Consider the following 21,536-nt stretch of genomic DNA (forward strand, 5'->3'; position numbering starts at 1 on the left):
GTACAACTGCAGTAGGACCTCCTTGCTCCTAAATGCAAATCCTCTCGCAATGAAGCAATGCCATTAGCTTTCTTCACTGCATGCTTACTTTCGGTGACTGATGCACAAGCACACCCAGGTCTCAACCCGAAATGTCACCCATTCCTTCTCTCCAGAGATGCTGCCTGTTCTGCTGAGTTACTTCAGCATTTTGTGTTCATAATACTAAAGGGAATGTGCTAAGGGGAACATTTGAAAGGGAACTCTGCTGCTTTCTCTTGTAAACAATGAGCTCACTCGGGCAATTAACCTTTGAATGGATCTGATGCTGATAGAGATAGGATATAACAAAGCGACGGGGCTGATGTAACTGGCCACCCCCAAAGCTTGGGCAAAGGTGCAGCCTTACCCCCGACAGAGCACCAGACGGGGCAATTATGTTCAATGTTTCTAATTGTATTTTTTTAGCCATTGATCCATAAAGCATCCATTCTTGGTCTGTTTCTACCATTTTAGTATTGGTTTATTATTGTCGCGTGTTCCAAGGTACAGTGAAAGATTTTGTTAGTGTGCTCTCCAGTCAAATCATACCAAACAAGAATGCAGTCAAGTCATACAGAGCTGCAACACCTAGTGCATGGAAAAGAAATTGTTATATCTACAGTGAAAGCGCAGAAGAAAGAAAATGCAAGGGCCCCATTGGGGCAGTTTGGAGGATCAGGAATTTATTCTTGACATATGGGAAGTCAGTATAAGAGTGCGATAGCAGTGATGAGGAAGTTGTTCCTGAACCTGGTTGTACGTTCAAGCTTTTATACCTTATGCCTCATGGGAGAGGGAAGAAGTGATAAAGACCAGGGTGACCAGGTCCTTGATAGTTTTGGATGCTTTCCTGAAGCATTGTGAAGTATATATGGAGTTGATGGGGGGGAAAGGCAAGTTGACATGATTGACCTGGACTTGATCTTCCTTGGGAGCCTGGTTCACCAATTGACCATTGTTGCTGTGATAATTTGTTTTCTATTTACCCAACTCTGCTCTTGTCATCGGCAGTTGCATCCAAATGGGTGGGTTGATGGTCAGCACAGACTCCAGGGCTGAAGGGCCAATTTCTGGGCTACATCCCCTTACAGAACTCTCTGACACTGCCCGTGGCTCGAGGTGAAGGCCCACCATCTCCGCTGCCTCTGGGTTATTCAGCGTGGGCCTTGTCGTGGGCTAAGATATTCACATTCTTGGACGTAACAGACTGTCCCATCTGTTTCTCTGAAACGGGCAGCAGATCCAGTGTCTCTCATTCAAGGCTCCCGACCTCCCACAATGGGGGAATGGCTTTCCAATTTTGCAGCAATACTTTGGTATCATGTCTTGACTACAGAGTTCTCACCATATTTTAGAAATACTATGGCTTGGCAAAGAATATTGTAGAGTTTACAGAAACAAATGGTTTGCTGCTGCTTTCTTTTTCTTTCTTCCGTATTTATTGTTATCTCTTGGCAATATCCAAGAAAACTTTCTACACTGATTTATTTACACTAACCTCAAAATGTCTCTTCAAAGAGTCACAAAGGGTGTGATATTACATATGAATGGATGGATGAACTGTAGGTGATGCTGTCTGCTTGCATCACCTCTGCCTTTGTTCATTGGGCTTATACTTGAGGCAATATCCATCCAATTCACTTCTCCTCAACTCCCATCTCCAACCCACATGGAGGGAGAAACATTGGGACTGGGGAATTGTGTGCGTGTGACTGATAATTATTTGTCCAATGTGGAATAATTACTTTATAAACCGTTTACACTGGTTCTGAACATATTCATCGCTATAAAGCATTGCTTCATAGTTACTATATATAAATATAAACATGAAGGCAAATCCATATATAATAACTCAAAATTACTTCAGTTAATTAATTAAAATCAGTGATCACTTGACAACTGATATTTCAGTTGTGCTGAAATCCAATCAGATTAAATGTCTAATAGAATTAGCCTTCCTCTAATTTTATATAATTTTGTCATGGTCTGATCAGGGTGTTTTTGCAGTTTCTCCTTTTCCGTCAGAGCTGTTCATCTCTAGTTACTGTGTTCTCCACATGGCCAGTGTATTCATTTTTGAAATTCACGTCTTCCATCACCTTCTCACTAATGGGCATTTCCAGAAGCTTCTCAAACCGTGCGAAGACACCAGGCCATGATGTGCATTCAGCCAAGTACAGGAATTAAGAGCTTTGTTGAGAAGCAGTCAAATTCTTCTTGGGAAGTGGCTATCAGTCACTCAACCCAGGGGAGTCAAATCCATTTGCAATGTTGCTATTGACCGTAAGTAGTGTCGTTAATGTTTTATATCATGCCAAGAATCCAATCTGTGGGGTTCTACTAATAGCATTGAGAATCATTTGCATCCAGTTCTGACCGATGGAAATTCTAGCATTCTTCTCAGATAAATTATGCAGTGTACATTTTCCGCTAATCCTGCAGAATGGTGCACTGGCTTTAAGGGAGTGGCAGACCTTTGTTTAAAATCTCTCTGCCCAGAGGCTGGACAGTCAGTAGAGTACCACCACTTGTGTCTGAGGCAGCAAATCTTCCGACACCCAACTCGCTGACAAAGGCCAGTCTCTGCTGCATCACCGGGAACTCAAATATCTTGCTCCGGCCCCACCAGAGATCAAGATGTCTAGGTGTTGAGTGGCATCTCCCCCCCAGGGTCTAGGGCTCCTGTTGAAATAGGGGGTATGTTGGTGGGGGCGGAAAGTGAAATGATACATGGGCTAATACATGGGCGAAAATGGACTAATACACGTAGTTGTCCGTCCAAAATACCAGTCAGCAAGACAGGAGCATTTGAGGGCAAGGGGAGGGCTGGTCACATGACCACTCATGGTGGTGAATGAGAGTAGTCCCAGGACATTGGCCTGTGGAGTTGGTTGGGATTTCCACAGGCTCAAAGGTCAGCCATGATGGTCAGTTGGTCATCACCTTTCACTCAGTGTGGAGTGATGCCTGCACCAACTGGGATTCATTTACATTGTTTAAATTGTGAGGCACTCTTTAAAATCATCATGGTGAGCAGTAGAAGTTATCAACCCACTGCTGAGTCCAGGGTTGTCAGCACTCCTTGCAACTGGAACATTTGAGTTAGAAGAAGAGACTGGATGGGCAGGGCCTTTTTTCCCTAGAGTAAACATGGCTGAGGGGTGACCTTATTGAGGTGTATAAAATCATGAAGAGTAGAGATAAGATAGATGGTCAAAGTCTTTTTACCAAGGAGAGAAGTGTCTAAAGAGGGCATAGGTTTAAGGTGAGCGGAAAAGGATTTAGAGGATCAGAGGAACTCATTTTTCCATACAGAGGGCGGTAGGTATGTGGAATAAACTACTAGAGGAAGCTGCAGAGGCAGGTACAATTACAACGTTTAAAAGACAATGGTTCAGAGGGGTATGGGCCAAATGCAGGCAAATGGAACTAGCTCAGGTAGACAACTAGGTTAGCGAGGAGTTGACCCGGACGCCTGTTTCTGTGCACATACGGGACTTCCTAAAGCTGAAAAGATTGTGCGTCCTGCATCACTTTCATAAAGGACATCAAACCTAACAGACTGTGGGGACAGAGACTATAGTCCCCCTTCCCCCAGGAAATATGTGTGGCTTACTGATTAAGGAGAGTGGGAAACATTTGTTATTTGAGACTAAAGTGTTTATTAGCAGCTTTCTGAATAAAAGCACACCGTTTATCTGTTGCTGGAACTCAATGGACCAGGCAGCATCTGCAGAGAGAATTGTTTATCTACAGATGCTGCCTGACCTACTGGGCTCCTCTGGCAGGTTGGTTTAGGCTCCAGACTCCAGCATCTGCAGTCTCTTGTGTGCCCAACCTTCTTTGTCTCTTTAGCATGGCATGGTGTGTTCCCTGTAGCGTTCCGTGGATGGGAGTAGAAACTGACAGAGCCTGGAATGAAAGCTGAAAATGCTGAAAGCACTCAGCCGTTCAGACAGCAGGAGAGGAACGAGAAACAGAGTTAACAACTGTGACTTTTTGTCAGAACTGGACACATGAGAAAAACAAGCATGTTTTGAGTTGCAAAGAGGAGGAGGTGAAGAGAACAGAGGGAATATCTAGGGTCTGATGTGGGTGAAGAAGCCACCCACAGATTGGGTGACTGCTTTGCAAAATGCCATTCGGTCTGCAAGGACTGCCCTGAGTTTTTGTCTGCCAGTCACTTCAGTTCTCTGTCCCTTTCCCATTCTATTTGGGTTTGTGCATTGTTTCAGCATGTGGCACAGTGTTTGAAGCTTTTGTTTCACCTCCGGCAACCTGGGCTCAGTCCTGATGTCTGATCAAATTCATAAGTCATAGGAGTAGAATTAGGCCATTCGGCCCATCAAATCCACTCCACCATTCAATCATAGCTGACATCTGCCTCCTAATCCCCTTTGCCTGCTTTCTCCCCATAACCCTTGACGCCCATTCTAATCAAGAATTTGTCTATCTCTGCCTTAAAAATATCCACTGACTTGGCCTCCACAGCCCTCTGTGGCAATAAATTCTACAGATTAACTACCCTTTGACTAAAGAAGTTCCTCCTCACCTCCTTTCTAAAAGAGCGCCCATTAATTCTGAGGCTATGACCTCTGGTCCTAGACTCTCCCACCAGTGGAAACATCCTTTACACATCCACTCAATCTATGCCTTTCATTATTCTGTAAGTTTCAATGTCCCTTCCTCAACCTTCTAAACTCCAGTCTTTGTCGAGTTTGCATCTTCTCCTCATGATGTGTAGGAAGGAACTATAGATGATGGTTTAAACCGAAGATAGACACAAAAAGCTGGTGTAACTCAGCGGGTGACTGAAGAAGAGTCACGACCCGAAACATCACCTGTTCCTTTTCTCCAGAGATGCTGTCTGACCCGCTGAGTTACTCCAGCATTTTCAAGTTCAAGTTCAAGTTACATTTATTGTCACATGCACCAATTGGTGCAGTGAGATTTGAGTTACCATACAGTCATACGAACTTTGTGTCTGCCATGAGTTTCCCTCGGGTGTTCCAGTCCCTGCCACATCCCAAAGATGTGTGAATTGGTAGGTTAGTTGTCCACTGTAAATTTGAGTTTAACCTCTTTGATTAAAGGCAGAGGGGAGTTATTGTGAGAGATATGGCTATAGGGAAATCAGGACTGATGGGATTGTTCAAGAGCCCTATGGAAGCAGACGGTTTCTCCATGTCATTTTAAGATATCCTTGAAGAATGGCAACTCACCTTCAACCTAGGTGTACTGCAGCGCTCTGGATTCAAATCTCAGATGTCCTGCTACTGGACATGGACAATTTCATTCACTTGTAATGTTAAAGGTACACAAAACTGCTGGAGAAACTCAGTGGGTGAGCAGCATCAATGGAGCGAAGGAAATAGGCAATGTTTCGGCCCGAAACGTTGCCTATTTCCTTCGCTCCATAGATGCTGCTGCACCCGCTGAGTTTCTCCAGCATTTTTGTGTACCTTCGATTTTCCAGCATCTGCAGTTCCTTCTTAAACACTTGTAACGTTAACTTGGCTTTCTCTCTCCACAGATGCTGCCTGACCTGCTGGCTAGTTCCAGCATTCTCTTGTCTATCTGATTCACATAAACTGCTGCATTCTGCAGCTCACCGTCCCAACATGTTTCGGGTTTTTTTCCCCTCATTTGTTTAACTGCCCTCATTTGTACTATTCATTGATTGCTTTCTCATTAACTTACTCATTAACTTACTGCTTAATGAAACAGAATTGGAAAGTTTGTTGATTTTATTGATTTGTGCCCTTCAATGTCCCATGCTTTTTCATTCTTTGCTTCATTCTCCCCAGTCTGCCAGCTCACTGCTTGCTCTGCATCCTCATAGGACATGGTATTATCAGCCATTTGTTGACCACTGGCATATCTTTCTTCCACTTGCAGTTGTTATTCTTTTTACAGATTGATCTAAGAATTTGTTCAGGTTAATGACAAAGGTTTAAAAAGGTCAAATGTAAAAGTTGAATGTTATTTTTCCAAAGCGTACTTTTAAGTTGTAGTATTTCAGATGTTGCCTTATACTTTTCTGTAGTCGAAAAATCAATTGAAAACTATTATCCAGTTATACAATTGAAATGCATTTGATTAAAAGATGGGTCTTTGGATACTTGGAGAATATTACTTGCCAGGGAGTTTATCTGATTGGTAGAGCAAAGAAGGTCCATGAGAACATTTTCCAAGGAGACTGGGTTGTTTCCCTTTCCTTTTTATATGGATGTGTTAGCAATTGCAGAATCACTATCACTTGAATGTACAGAAACTAAATGAGTCGAGGATATTTGTTAATACAAGATGTAGGGCTGCAAATTCAGTGGCATAATTCTGGGGTTATTATTTGGTGATCATGCAATAAATTATATTTTTTAATGTCACAAAAAATTGCCAAAGGACAATTGTGGGTCATTCAGGACTTCGCTGGAAATTGTGGACACTTCCAGGCTGGAGACCCCCTTATGCACTGAGTTCCACATGGATCATTTTGGAAGATAATATTGTCCCAGGGGCAGCCACTTTTGGTCACTCTCAATGTGATCGCTTAATGGTAATTCCCTCACATAGGTAGCAGCGAGAACAAGATATAACTCATATGGTAGGGAACTTTGATGATAGATGATGTTTTATTGAGGCGACACCCCGTATAAATGCTTTTGATGGTGGGGAGGGCTGTGCCCGTGACAGACCAGCTGAATGCACCGCTCTCTGTAGACTTTTACATTCCTGTATCCAGGAATTTCTGTACCAGGCCCTGATGCAACGAGTCAAATACTTTCCACAATATATATGTAAAGGTTTGTTAGAGTTTTTGGTGAGATGCTGAATCATTGTAACATCTGAGAAAAATTAAGGCACTGACAGATCTGCTTCATGTTACAACTATAGGTTGCGCTCTGGGCAAGTCATCTGAGATTTAAATTTGTAGGGATTTGAAGCTGCTAATTCTCTCCACCGCTGACCTACCAATGAAACTGGCACATGGTCTCCTTCAATCGATCTACAAAGAAAGTAGATTTGCGAAGGGAGGGAAGAACTGAATGAGTTGAAAATACTTCAGCAAAGTAAAAAAGGAAAATCGAAGGGCAAAAGGGGGCCAGGAGATAGCTCTGGCAGATTGCATTAAGTACAATCCCAAGAGATTTTATAAATACATAATGCGGATGACAGTTTCAACACACAGAGAGTGGTGAATCTGTGGAATTCTCTGCCACAGAAAGTAGTTGAGGCCAGTTAATTGGCTATATTTAAGAGGGGTTTAGATGTGGCCCTTGTGGCTAAAGGGATTAGGGGGTATGGAGAGAAGGCAGGTACAGGATACTGAGTTGGATGATCAGCCACGATCATATTGAATGATGGTGCAGGCTCGAAGGGCCAAATGGCCTACTCCTGCACCTATTTTCTATGTTTCTATGTTTTTATAAGGGGGAAAAGCGTAACTAGAGGGAGAGTGGGACCCCTCAGGAATCAAAGTAGTCAACTCTGTGTGGAGTTGAGATGGGCAAGGGCCTCTGTATTTACTGAGGAGAAAGTCAGGAGGATGGAGAAACTTGGGGCAGTCAATGTAAGTGTCTTGAGAGCAGTCAGTGTTATGGTCAAAGAGGTGCTGAAGGCACTATTGTGTTTGAAGGTAGACAAATCTCCAGGGCCTGATCAGATATATCTGAGGTCATTGAAGGAAACCAGGGAGGAAATTGCCGGAGTCCTGGTTGAAATTTACGTGTCGTCTTTAAATACAGGAGGTGCTGGAAGACCGGAGGGTGGCAAGAAGGGCTACAGGGGAAATGCTTGGAACTATAGGCCAGTGAGCTTAATATCTGTAGTTGGAAAGTTACTAGAGAATATTCTGAGGGATAGAATATACATGCATTTAGACCAGGGGTCAGCAATCTACTGCCCCCGGGCAGAATGCGGCCCATAACCCGAAATCATCCGGCCCGCAGGCGTATTCTTTTTCCATAATCATCCGGCCCGCAGACTTTTCTCATCTGCGGTACCTCACGATGCCACAACGCCCAGGCGCGGTGACGAAAGGAGGACTGCGCTGGCAGCCGCAATTGCGGAGCCGCCCGCCGAGCTCTGACTGTACCGCATCCTGTGCAAAGCCGCCAGCATGGGCGCGCACCTTCTGTGTCTGGGCTTAACTGTCGGGATCGGGGTTATCAATAGGCCGAGGATGAGTGAGTGTGAGTATTTGAGCCACCGCCTTCAGGACAGAGCCAAGGCAATGGTCCGTAGGTACGCAAGGTACGGCATGTATGTGAACACGTGATTTGATGCCAGCCATCCGCTCACAGACATGCGTCCTGACCCCTATGCAGAACAAGGTTGCCAACTCCTGATGTAGATTGACAAGGGCTGATTAGGGATAGTCAGCATGGTTTTGGACATGGGAGGTTGTGTCTCACAAATCTGATTGAGTTTTTGGAAGGCGCAACCAAAAAGGTCGATGAGGACTGGACTGTAGATGTTGTACACAGGGATTTCAGTAAGGCATTTGACAAGGTTCTGCATTGGATTCATGGAAGGAAGCAGAGAATGATGATGGAAGGCTGCTTCTTGGACTGGAGGCCTGTGACTAGTGGTGTGCCTCAGGGTTCAGTGCTGGGCCCTTTATTGTTTGTCATCTATATCAATGATTTGGATGAGAACACACATGGCAAGATTAGCACGTTTGCTGGTACAAAAGTGGGTGGTTTTGCAGATAGTGATGATGGTTGTGAAAAAATTGGAGCAGGATCTTGATCGATTGGCCAGATGGGCGGAGAATGGTTGATACAGAGAAATGTGAGGTGTTGCATTTTGGGAAGTCTAACATGGGTGGACCTACACAGTGACTGATAGGGCTCTGGGGAGTGTTGTGGAGCAGAGGGATCTAGAAGTGCAAGTGCATCGTTACTTGAAGGTGGAGTTGCAGGTAGATTGGGTGGTCAGAAAGTCTTTTGGCACGTTGGCCTTCATCAGAGTATTGAGTGTAGAAGTTGGGAGGTCATGTTGCAGTTGTATAAGATGTTGGTGAGGCCACATTTGGAGTATTGTGTTTAGTTCTGGGCACCATGCTTTTGGAAAGATGTTCTCAAGCTGGAAAAGGTAAAGAGATGATTTACGAGAATGTTGCCTGGACTGGAGGGTCTGAGCTGTAGGGAGAGGTTGAGTAATAATAATAATAAAAATAAATGTTATTTATGGGCGCCTTTCAAGTGTCTCAAGGACACCTTACAAAAATTTATCAGGTAGAGGAAAAACATGTAAGGGGAATGAAATAAATAGTAGAGACATGACTAGTATACAAAGTAAATACAGAATTCAATACAAAACACAGTATGAGGCAATTAATGCACAGATGAAAAGGGACGGCACGTGGGGCTAAGGATAGGCAGAGGTGAAGAGATGGGTCTTGAGGCGGGACTGGAAGATGGTGAGGGACACGGAATTGCGGATCAGTTGGGGGAGGGAGTTCCAAAGCTTGGGAGCTGCCCTGGAGAAGGCTCTGTCCCCAAAACTGCGGAGGTTGGACTTGTGGATGGAGAGGAGACCAGCTGATGTGGATCTGAGGGACCGTGAGGGTTGGTAGGGGGAGAGGAGGTCAGTGAGATATGGGGGGGCCAGATGGTGGAGGGCTTTGTAGGTGAGGATCAGGATTTTGTAGGTGATCCGGTGGGAGATGGGAAGCCAGTGAAGTTGTTTGAGGACTGGAGTGATGTGATGCCAGGATTTGGTATGGGTGATGAGTCGAGCGGCTGCGTTCTGGACCAGTTGGAGTCGGTTGATGTAGGTGGAGCTGATGCCAAGGAGAAGTGAGTTGCAATAGTCCAGTCGGGAGGAGATGAAGGCATGGATGAGTCTTTCAGCAGCGGGCGGTGTGAGAGAGGGTCTGAGTTTGGCGATGTTGCAGAGATGAAAGAAGGAGGTTTTAATGACATGGCGGATGTGAGGCTCAAGGGAGAGGGTGGAATCAAAGATCACGCCAAGGTTGCGGGCCTGGGGAGATGGGGAGACAGTGGTGCCGTCGATGGTGATAGTGGGGTTATTGATTTTGTTGAGTGTGGCTTTGGAGCCTATGAGGAGGAATTCTGTCTTATCGCTGTTGAGTTTGAGGAAATCATTTTGCATCCAGGTTTTTACAGCTGACAAACAGGGTTGATATGGGAGGGGGGGGGGGGGGGGGGGGGGGGGGGGGGGGGGGGTTGTGGGGGGGATTTGATGCCAAGGTAGATCTGGGTGTCATCAGCGTAACAGTGGAAGTCCAGATTGAAGTGGCGGAGTATCTGACCAAGGGGGAGGATGTAGATGATGAAGAGGAGGGGGCCGAGTACGGAGCCTTGGGGAACGCCTTGAGTGACTGTGGCTGTAGCAGAGGTGTGGTTGTGGAGAGAGATGAAGTGGGATCTGTTGGAAAGGTAGGACTCTATTCATTGGAGAGCAGGAGGATGAGGGTGATCTTTTAGAGGTGTATAAAATCATGAGAGGAATAGATTGGGTAGATGCACAGAGTCTCTTGCTCAGAGGACATAGGTTTAAGGTGAAGGGGAAAAGTTTGAATAGGAGTCTAAAGGGTAACGTTTGCACACAAAGGGTGGTGGGTGTATGGAACATGCTGCCAGAGGAGATAGTTAAGGCAAGGACTATCCCAACATTTATGAAGCAGTTAGACAGGTACACGGAGAGATATGGACCAAACCCGGGCAGGTGGGACTTGTGTAGCTGGGACATGTTGGCCAGTGTGGGAAAGTTGGGCCAAAGGGCCTGTTTCCACACTGTATCACTCAATGAGTCTATAACTATGATGTTTTGAAAGTTCTGTACAGAATAGCTAGATACATTTGCCAGGTAGAGTACATTGTGCGTGCATTACAGAAAAAGCCTTTTTGGCTCAGTAAACCCACACCAATGTTTCAGTACCACATCCCAATCTATCATTGTTTCTTTCAATTACTTCCCTTCCCATGTGTTTGCTTAGATTTGATTTAAATGTATACATGCTAATCACATCAACTACTACAAAGTGTTCCACATTTTGAACAGCAAAGCATCTTCCAATTTTCATGTTGGATTTTGAGATTCCCAGAAATAATTGACATCCCCACCTGTGGAGATGCCTTCTTCATAATCAATCCTTCCATAACTTCAAATCCTCTGCCTGTGTCACAGCTTGCAAAGAGCTCCAGTTTCGTCTGCTTTTCCTGAGCCGTGCAACCTCTCTCTTCTGGTATCACTACAACATGTATACCTCATGAAGCAGGAATTTTACAATCCCACATACATGGCCTAGCAAGATTAATTTGCTGGAACAGCAGCAAAGGATCACGTGATCGATGCAGACGGTTATGGTGGGAAGATCGCTTCCCAGTCTTCATCATGCAGTAACCATTTTCTCCTGTGTATCTTCATCTTTTATTCCTTCTCATTCCATATAATTGTTTTCTCTATGGTGTGAAGCTTTAACTCTTCAATGTTCTCTGTCTGCCCTTGTATAGACTTAGGTAGTCCCCTCAAGAGCTCTTCCAAACCTACAAGTCCAAGTGGAGACAGACAGAGTGCAGCAACCGCTTCTACCTTGCCAGGAGAAACCAAAGGGAGTCCAGTGACGGAAACTCAGCAGGTAGTGAAAAGAGTTGAAATACTAATAATACGTTTGAAGAGTAAATAATGTTGGTGTTCTGTCAAAATATCACGATTTCACCTTTTCATGTTTTTTCTTATTGAATTAATTTGATCAGTGCCCCTGTTGCTTCAAGGTCAAGGTTTCAAGGTCAGTTTATTGTCACATGTACCAATTAGGGTACAGTGAAATCTGAATTACCATACAGCGTTACTAAAAAAAAAAGCAACAAGACACGCAACTACATAAAAATTAACATAAACATCCACCGCAGCGGATTCCCCACATTCCTCACTGTGATGGAAGGCAATAAAGTCTAACCTTCTTCCCTCACTATTCTCCCACGGTCGGGGCAGTCGAACCATTTGCAGTCAGCTCTCGCGTCGGGACGATCGAAGCTCCCGCGTCGGGGCGGTCAAAGCTCCTGTGGATTGGAGCTCCCGAAGTCGGCCTCTAACCAGAGACCGCGAGCTCCACGATGTTAAATTCCGCAGGCTCCCGTGGTTGGAGCTCAGAGGTTGATCCCTGGCAAAGGGACCGTGGGGTCCACGACGGTAAATCCAGAAGTCGGGCTCTAGCAAAGGCCGCCAACTCCTCGATGTTACGGAAAAAGATTGCATCTCTGTCGAGGTAAGAGAGGTAAGCAAAAAGTTCCTCCAACTCACCACCCCCCCCCCCCCCCCCCTCCACCTCCCACATAAAACAAGCTAAAGAAGGACACACTAATACATTCAAAACACATACAAACAAATAACAAAAGAAGGATGGGACAGACAGATTGTTGGCGGGGCAGTCATTTGCTGGTGCCACCCGGCCATAGCAGGACTTCCCAAGATCAGTGTTTCTATTGAAGCCTCTGGTTATAAAATAACTTCAACACGGCATATCAAATGTTGTAACATTTGTATTGAATTGAAATTAGACTGAAAACCTATACATTTATTTTGACCTTTAAAACATGAAATTTGGTTAGGAATCCAAAACATTGCATTCCTTAACTTCATTGAATTCCTTCAATATTTTCTAACATTCACTGAGATTGGAGTTGAGCTGTTTTGTAGTTACACATCTTTTCCCTTATTCCTCATCTAAATGTTCAAAATCTGTCAATTTCAAATGTAAAATTAACAGATGGCGTGCCTTAATGCTATTTCTAGAAGACTCTCTCTGCATGTAGAGTGTTTCCTAACCTCACCCCAGAAGGAGAGAAATTAGAAGAAGGGGTCTCAGAACAAAAGGTATTGGTGTATGAAGGTTCTGGAACCAGTGGGTGTCTCTACAGGGTTTTCTCAGGGTTTTCTCAGAAGGGGTGGTCCTCAGCAGGTCAGCAGGGGTGGTCCTCAGCAGGGGTGATTCTCAGCAGAGGTGGTTCTCATAAGGGATCTTTGGCGTGGGGGATTCTCACCTCAGAGTGCCCTTGGCATGTGGTGTCCTTGCCGCTGGGGCTCTTCCGCATGTGGGGGAGGGGGTCCTTTCCCAAGGTTGGGGCCCACCCCCGGCTCAACAGTGTTCAATCAAAGGTGCCATTTGTCGGGGGCTTGAAGTGTTGCTGCTCTGTGCAGACATTCTGGACCTAATTTTTATTAATAAATATCGTTGAAATGTTTTTTTTAAACATTTATCACACTAAAAACATTTATATGTTAAAATAAAATTAAAATTATTTTGAAGTTGCAGGGAACACTAGGAGAAGTGTTCACTTTTCCCCCATGCACACTCCTTCCCATTCCACAAGAGACCCGTTGGTCTTTTGCCCTGATCTGCTCCAGCACAGCCCTCACACTCCACCTCAAATCCCCCAGAGAAGAATGGGGAATGATGCTGCCCCTGGCTTAAGCACTGGACACTGAGACATGGAGTGGCAAGGTGTGGTGTGTCCAGGTATGTGTGCTGGTGGTGGGACAGGTGATGTGTCCCAATGAGGAGCAACCCAATGTTGCTGTTCACATGATGCATTCTCTGCCATCCAGCATCTGACACCTTGTTCAGTTGGTAATGCTGAAGTTTATCTGTTTGTACTTCTTTAAACAAGACTCATGTTTAAATATTGTTAGTGCTACCAAGTTAAAGGGATCATCCAGACACTGTTTGAAAATAAGGAGGGAGGTTCCCTAAGTATCCTGATCAGTATTTATCTGTCTCCTAACATTAATAAGTTGCATGTGTAGGAAGGAACTGAAGATGCTTGTTTAAACCGAAGATAGACACAAAAAGCTGGTTGGTGACAATAAGTCACATGGTTGTCTGTGCAGTGAGGATATGTCTGCACTTCAACTCCAGAATGAAAATGCTGGAAACACTCAGCAGGTGGGACAGTGGCACAGCAGCAGTGTTGCTGCCTTACAGTGCTAGGGACACGGGTTCGATCCTGACTATGGGTGCTTTCAGTATGCAGTTTGTACATTCTCCCTGTGACTGTGTGGGTTTTCATGTGCTCTGGTTTCCTCCCACACTCCAAAGATGTACAGGTTTATAGGTTAATTGGCTTCGGTAAAATTGTAAATTAAAAAAAGTGTATAGGATAGTGCTAGTGTATGGGGTATTCGCTGGTCGGTGCGGATGGCCGAAGTGCCTGGTTCCGTGTTGTATCTCTAAAGTGTAGAGTTTAAATGTCAGACTGCATCTATGGAAAGAGAAACAAAGTTAACATTTCAGGTTAACTCAAGATGGCTGCTTCAAAAGGGCATCAAATTATACCAGTGCCCGAGAAGAGTAAGGTGACGTGCCTCAATAACTATCAACCAGTGGCATTAAGTGGTGATGAAGTGCTTTAAGAGGTTGATCATGGAAATCAACTCCTACCTCGACAAAAACCTGGGCCCACTGCAGTTCGCTTACCGCCACAACAGATCAACGGTGGATGCGATCTCGCTGGCCCTCCACTCCGCTCTGGACCACTTGGACAACAAAAACTCATATGTCAGGCTGTTATTCAATGATTACAGCTCGGCATTTAATACAATCATCCCCTCCAAGCTGGTTACCAAACTCGCAGAACTGGGTCTCTGCGCATCCCTCTGCTATTGGATCCTCGACTTCCTCATTCATAGACCACAGTCTGTTCGTATTGGTGGAAATGTGTCAGACTCGATAACAATCAGCACGGGAGCACCTCAAGGCTGCATGCTCAGCCCCCTGCTGTACTCACTCTATACTCATGACTGCGTAGCCGGTCATAGTGCGAACTCCATCATCAAGTTTGCTGACGACACCACTGTTGTGGGACGTATCACTGATGGGGATGAGTCGGAGTATAGGAGAGAGATCGAGCGACTGTCCATATGGTGCCAACACAAAGGAATTGATTGTGGACTTTGGAAGGAGTAGGATGGGGACCCACAGTCCTGTTTATATCAATGGGTCAATGGTTGAAAGGGTCAAGAGCTTCAAATTCCTGGGCGTGCACATCTCTGAAGATCTTTCCTGGTCCGAGAACACTGATGCAATTATTAAGAAAGCACATCAGCTCCTCTACTTCCTGAGAAGATTACGGAGAGCCAATCTCCAATCTGTTTGTCAAGGAGGACTCTCTCTAACTTCCACAGGTGCACAGTAGAGATCATGCTGACCGGTTGCATCGTGGCTTGGTTCAGCAACTTGAGCGCCCTGGAGAGGAAAAGACCACAAAAAGTAATAAACACTGCCCAGTCCATCATCGACTCTGACCTCCCTACCATCGAGGGGATCTATCGCAGTCGCTGCCTCAAAAAGGCTAACAGTATCATCAAGGACCCATACCATCCTGGCCATACACTCATCTCCCTGCTACCTTCAGGTAGAAGGTACAGGAGCCTGAAGACTGCAACGACCAGGTTCAGGAATAGCTATTTCCCCACAGCCATCAGACTATTAAACTTTGCTCGGACTAAACTCTGAACATTAATAGCCCATTATCTGCACTTTATCAGTTTATTTATTCATGTGTATATTTACGCATATAATGGTATATGGGCATACTGATCTGTTTTGTACTCAATGCCTACTATGTTCTGTTGTGCTGAAGCAAAGCAAGAATTTCATTGTCCTGTCTGGGACACATGACAATAAACTCACTTGACTTGACCTTTTCTCTGAACTGTTAGCTTTGATTCTCTCTCCACAGATGGTGACTGATCTGTTGAGTGTTTCCAGCATTCTTTGATTGTTAATCTTCTTACCCCACCATTGGTTAAACCCATTGCACATGCTAGATTGCTGGTTTGAATGAAAGACCAGATAATCTATTTAATTCATGTTAGTTGATGGATTGATAACAATCTAGACACTGGGGAGAACACATCTGCACAAATCCACTCCAGTGAGTGGAAATGTTTCTGTGTACCCAAGGGAGCAGACCAAGGTTTAACCTTAGGTCTGGAAGGTAGTACCTGGTATTGAACCCGCAGCCACAGACAGTAGATCACTGTGGAGAATTTCCTGGGAGTGGTGGAAACAGGCAAGTACTTTTGTATAATGGGTTTTTACTTAAAGGTAATTTAGTTGTATTCATTTATATGTACATTAAAAGACAACTCCATTAAGCCAAATACATAGCATGTGGAGTAGTTTTCCTGTTATAGTTAAGTCACTACCTACTTGTATAGGGAGTCTGGAGCAGGCCTCAAAGGAACAAAGTGCCTGGGGCAAGCCGAAAGAAGCAGGGAAGGCCTGGAGATGGAGGGAAAGCTGAGATGGTATTACTGGACTCCCAAAGCTCTGGCATGGTATTGTAATAACAGAAAACAAAACGAGAAGAAAATATCTGTTTATAAGTTGTAATAATTTGAAAGTATTCATCAAGCACTATGGATGGGTTGAGGACACACAAACCTCGGGTGGGACACAATCCAACGCTGTTCCCTAACTCTCATCTTGGAACCAGGTGAGGTCACGTTGATCCAGGTTAGTCTGCCCGTGTCAACAGGCTATTTGCAAGGTTCAAAACCAGATAGGGGCAATATATCTTTTCTTCCTGATGATCTGTAGCATTGGTATGAAACAAGAAATGGGTGTGAGGTTAAGTTCATGTGGCCCTTGTGCACGTCTGGTGAAATGGAGCCCTCATTGGGCTGTATCCACTAATCAATCCAGAGATTGAAAACACTGCCCAGATGTGCTCAATAATGATCCCTTCACAAATGAATGCAAGTTTCTGGAAGCCCCACAGACATTACGTCCAGCTTTTGTCACCTGGAGCCTGTCCAATGGTTTGGAGAAGCCCGTGATGTAAATGGATTGTTGTTCCTTTGTTCTGCCAACTGTTTCCATGAGGTATTCACCTCAGCAGCAATACGCAGGTGAGCTGCTAGACACGTGTGCAGTGATGGTTGATTGATCTGCCGTGTGGTAGCTTTGAAGCAGCAGATCTTATCTGCCCTTCTGATGGAGGTCAAGTTTAATCAAACAGTTTGATTATTTCTTGTCCCTGATGAAAAGGGGTCTAATAAAGAGCTTATCCACCCGGACCCCCAGCCAGCTGTGTCTGGTTTGTTTGGGGTCAGAGAAAGTAAAGGCCCACCTTCCTATATTCCTGTCCATCTTCTGCTTTCAATAGACAAATGGTGCAGGAGTAGGCCATTCGGTCCTTCGAGCCAGCACCGCCATTCAATACGATCATGGCTGATCATCCCCTCCAAAGTACTAAGAATAGAGAACCAGGACAATTTTGAGAACTTGAACATTGGCCTAAAGAAACCAATGGGGCAGATTTTAATGACTCTTTGTTGAAGAGTCCCAAATATGATTCCTTACGCTGCCCAATTCTACATGGACAGACAAAAGTTCCAAACACGTTCCTCCTAAACATGACTGAATACTCTGCTGTTCCATTATTATACAACATATGTTTCAATGTTTCAACTTTAAAATGGGATCTTGCGTGGTCAGTGCACACCAGGTTACGTGACTGCTTTGGACGCCCAGCATTGCACGGCTTGGGCAGACCTGGTAAAGTTGATCTCACTGTCTTCCCCTGATATTAATTATATCCTCCTTGTTTTTCCTTTATACCAAAAATGACCAGCAAGTTTCAGTTTTAAGGAAAGGTTTCCATGAAACAATCCCTGTACCACAATATTTTTCTCAATGCTACAGTGAATCATGAAGGAGACAGATGGATAGTTATTTGAGGGGGTAATTGTCCAATGATGCTTGGCCAGTGAATACTCAGTTGTAGAAATTCTGCATGACAGAGGTCACTTTCAGTGGTGAATTGAAAAGCAGAGCAAGTCACCATTGTGAAGTGATCTCCATATACCTTCTATCCTGTCCATTACTGCTTCTTTCTATGCTTTGCTGCTGGCTACTCTTCCTATCCTCTGTGGTAACAATTTACTGTCAAGCTTCAAGCTGGTTTTCCAATTTACACTGATTTCAAGAATGCCCAACATTTGCAAATTAATTTAATTTTATTGATTGCAGTTAATCAGATCATCTAGATCAAGTAACTTTTTATGTAGAGTTTAGCTCTAATTGCAGTACGATATTAGCAGTGATGAAAAAGAAAAACTGCTGGAAATGCTCAGCAAGTTTGGCTGCATCCGCTGGGTTACCAGCCACAGACCTGCTGCATGTTCCCCGCAGGGGATTTCAGGATTAATTTCAGATTTCTTGCATCTGCAGTTATTTTTATTTACAATATGAGCAGAATATGCCATACACATCACAATGGAGCATTTTATTTCCTTTAATGCCATCAACATCAGGCTGTGTTTCCATGACCTTTGTAATTTGGGTTACTGTATCAACTCACAATTTTAATGGGAATATGCATCTTTTATATACGTTACCAAATTTTTCACACCTCATATCCAAATTCCTTTTCCAAAACCTTAAATTTGATTGAAGGTCTAAAGAAGCATCCCAATCCCAAACAGCACTTGTTCATTTCCCCCCTGATGTAGTTTGACCCACTGAGTTCCTCCAGCAATTTGTGCGTTACTTTCTGTTGTTTGATCATTTCTGCCAATAGTTTCCACATGCATTTCTATGTCCATTTTTGTCACAAATTTCCCCTCTGCACAATCGGACCAATGGATTTGCATAAAACGCACACAATTTTTGTCAGTAACTGTGATTGTAATATCCAAAGGTAAGGTCAAAGCATCAAATATCAAAATGAAATACATTTTCAGGATAACATTAAGCCACTAATCTGTTTAGTATATTCTAATACTAAATTGACCTGCTTCCTGATAGTTCCGCCTACCTGAGTTTGGCAATACATTTCTGAATCATATCTTTGACTATAATGAACTGAAGGAACAGTGCATTGCTAGAATATAAAATGTATCACATTTCCCAAGGAGTTATGCTCTTTCTTTAGTCTATTTTGAAAATTAGACAATAATTTAAAAATAGATTGAGGTTATATTTTGTACTGTTAATTTTCAATAGCTTTAGAAGATGATGACCAGACTCTTCCGAAACTCTGCTGCGTTGACTGACTTATCCAATGGCCGATTACATTGGTAGCTGTATTAATTGGTAAAAGGGTGTGCGCGCGCGTGTGCGCGTGTGCGCTGTGAGAAAGGCTCTGACTGGCTATCCAATCTGTGCCTCTCCTAATTTTATATATTACTATCAGGTCTCCCCTCAGCTTCTGGAGCTCCAGAGAAACCAGCCCAAGTTTTCCCAATCCTTATAGATAAAAGTCTTTGATCCAGGTACTATTCTGATTAACCTCATCCCACCCTCTCTAAATCTTCCACATCCTCGTAATGGAGTGACTAGATTTAGAATTTGAACTCACTGGCTGAAAATTGAGTTAAAGTGCTTCTGATCACTTCTTCTTGTGTGCAAGTTGGCTTAATGGCAGCCTGGTTATACTCTGAAGAATTCCTGGGGATACTGGAGTGTATTCTATGATATAACATGCTTTTGCTGCCTAATTGTTGTTAGTACATTGGTTCTTTCATAAGGAAGTAGCCAATTCCCCAGCCTGTCGCTGTTCCTTTAGGATTTTATTCACCTGGCATTACCAGAACTGAACACACTTCCAAAGTTACAGTGGTGATGGCAAAATTGGAAACTCCTCTGTGTAAAATAATAATTTCGAACAAACGCTGTCAAACATTCAAAGCTACATATAAACATAGTTTACCAGGTTATTCTTTAACAATTAGTCAACATTGGAATCTATGTTTAAATGCTGCTTTTGAATTTGGAATTTTCAATCATGAATATACTGTGCACGTGTTAAACCATTTTTTTGATATATAAAAGCAGAAAAGGCAGTGCATCAGGCGGTGTCTGTGGAGAGATATTTCAGATCAATGACCTTTCATCAGATACTTGGTTCCCTCCACAGACTTTGTCTGAGTCGTAGAATATCCCCAGCATTTCAGATTTCCAGCATTTGCAGTTTTGTTTTAAATGCTTTTTTTTGTAGTAACTTTTTGAAGTCTTTGAAGATTTTGAAGCTAAATAATGATTGTTTCTTTTAGACTGAGAAAGTGAAGAAGGAAAAGAAGCACTCATCCAGTACAGGGTCCAGTGCCACATCCACCTTCAGAAGATCCCAGTCTCCAGCAAACATGTCTAAAAGGTCATCATCACCTGCGGTGAAGTAAGTATTGCTAATCTCAGACGTAACCTTTGCGTACTCGAATCAGAGGCTGATTAGGTTCAAATCCATCTCTAACTGGTGAGTCCTGGGCAATGATAACCCAACCTCATCGCATCTGGCCAGGGCAATGGTCTCACTGTGTATTAATGAGCTGAATATAAATGCAGTGATGAAATGGTCTGCCTTGTGTGGAGGTGAAGAACAGTGGCATACTCATGGAATGACACAGCAAGGACGCTGTCCCCATTGAGCCCATGTCCACCACCAACCACCCACCCACCCACACTAACCGCACACTAATTCCACCTTATTCTCTCCACATTCCCATCATCTCCCAGATTCCACTGTTCCCTTACACACTAAGGATGATTTACTGATCCAATTAGCCTATCAAATTGGATACGTTTGGGATGTGGGAAGAAACCAGAATCCCTGGAGAAAATCCGCACAGCCACAGACAGCACCAGAGGTAAGGACTGAACCCAGGCCGCTGGAGCCATAAAGCAGCAGCTTTACCACTGCACCACTATTCTGCACTCATACACAGGAATTACAATGGAAACGAAGCCCACAGCCAATGTATCATGGAGATCCATGAGGGTGACTTGAATCCCCTTAAACAAATGAAAACAAAACATTCAGTAAATCAGGCAGCATCTGTCCAAAGAGTGACAGTAAATGTCTTAACGAGGAAGAAGAGCAATCAAGTTAAGTGAGACTTGTAAGTGAGACTGTATAGACTACAACTAGGCGTTTAATACCATCATCCCTTCCAAGCTGGTTACCAGGTAGGGCTGAAGATGTCCTGGTTGGGTTGCTCCTGGGCCTGGCCAAGCTGGCCATCCGCGAGTCACGGTGCCAGACGGTGGAGGGCTCTACCCGAGCCAGCTGTCTCCCCCTTTTCCGGGGTTACATCCGTGCCCGGGTGGGATTAGAAAGGGAATACGCCCTGTCTGTGGGCACCCTGAGGGAGTTCCGGGACCGCTGGGCTCCGCAGGGTGTTGAATGTATCCTCAATAAGGATTGTATCATAATTGTATAATAGTTTATTATGGATATATGTTTGTATTGTATTTATGGTGGTGGGTTCTGGCTTGTTTTATTGTAGTGTAAATATTATTTTTTAATAATTGAATAAATTTTTTGATTTAAAAAAATAAATAAATAAATAAATAAATAAAAAGCTGGTTACCAAGCTCACGGAACTGGGTCTCTGCGCATCCCTCTGCAATTGGATCCTTGACTTCCTCATCCACAGACCACAGTCTGTTCGAATTGGCGGAAACACTTCATCCTCAGTAACAATTAGCACGGGAGCACCTCAAGGCTGCGTGCTCAGCCTCCTGCTTTACTCACTCTATA

At 44.1% G+C, this 21,536-nt stretch overlaps 1 protein-coding gene across 8 annotated transcripts in view; it reads left to right on the forward strand.

The window, feature by feature from the left end:
- LOC129702775 (MAP7 domain-containing protein 2-like) overlaps window positions 1-21,536 on the forward strand; it is an 82,850-nt gene that overhangs the window by 32,556 nt on the left and 28,758 nt on the right. For 5 of the 8 annotated variants that reach the window (XM_055644737.1, XM_055644739.1, XM_055644741.1 and 2 more), the window contains 3 exons: window positions 11,505-11,629; window positions 16,213-16,332; window positions 20,053-20,174. In XM_055644737.1, the coding sequence (XP_055500712.1) occupies window positions 11,505-11,629; window positions 16,213-16,332; window positions 20,053-20,174 (367 nt within the window). The remainder of the gene's footprint in view (window positions 1-11,504; window positions 11,630-16,212; window positions 16,333-20,052; window positions 20,175-21,536) is intronic. The other 3 variants (XM_055644740.1, XM_055644742.1, XM_055644738.1) reach the window with 2 other exon arrangements.

This window comes from Leucoraja erinacea, chromosome 13 (assembly GCF_028641065.1).
Source record: "Leucoraja erinacea ecotype New England chromosome 13, Leri_hhj_1, whole genome shotgun sequence".
Taxonomy (NCBI): domain Eukaryota; kingdom Metazoa; phylum Chordata; class Chondrichthyes; order Rajiformes; family Rajidae; genus Leucoraja; species Leucoraja erinaceus.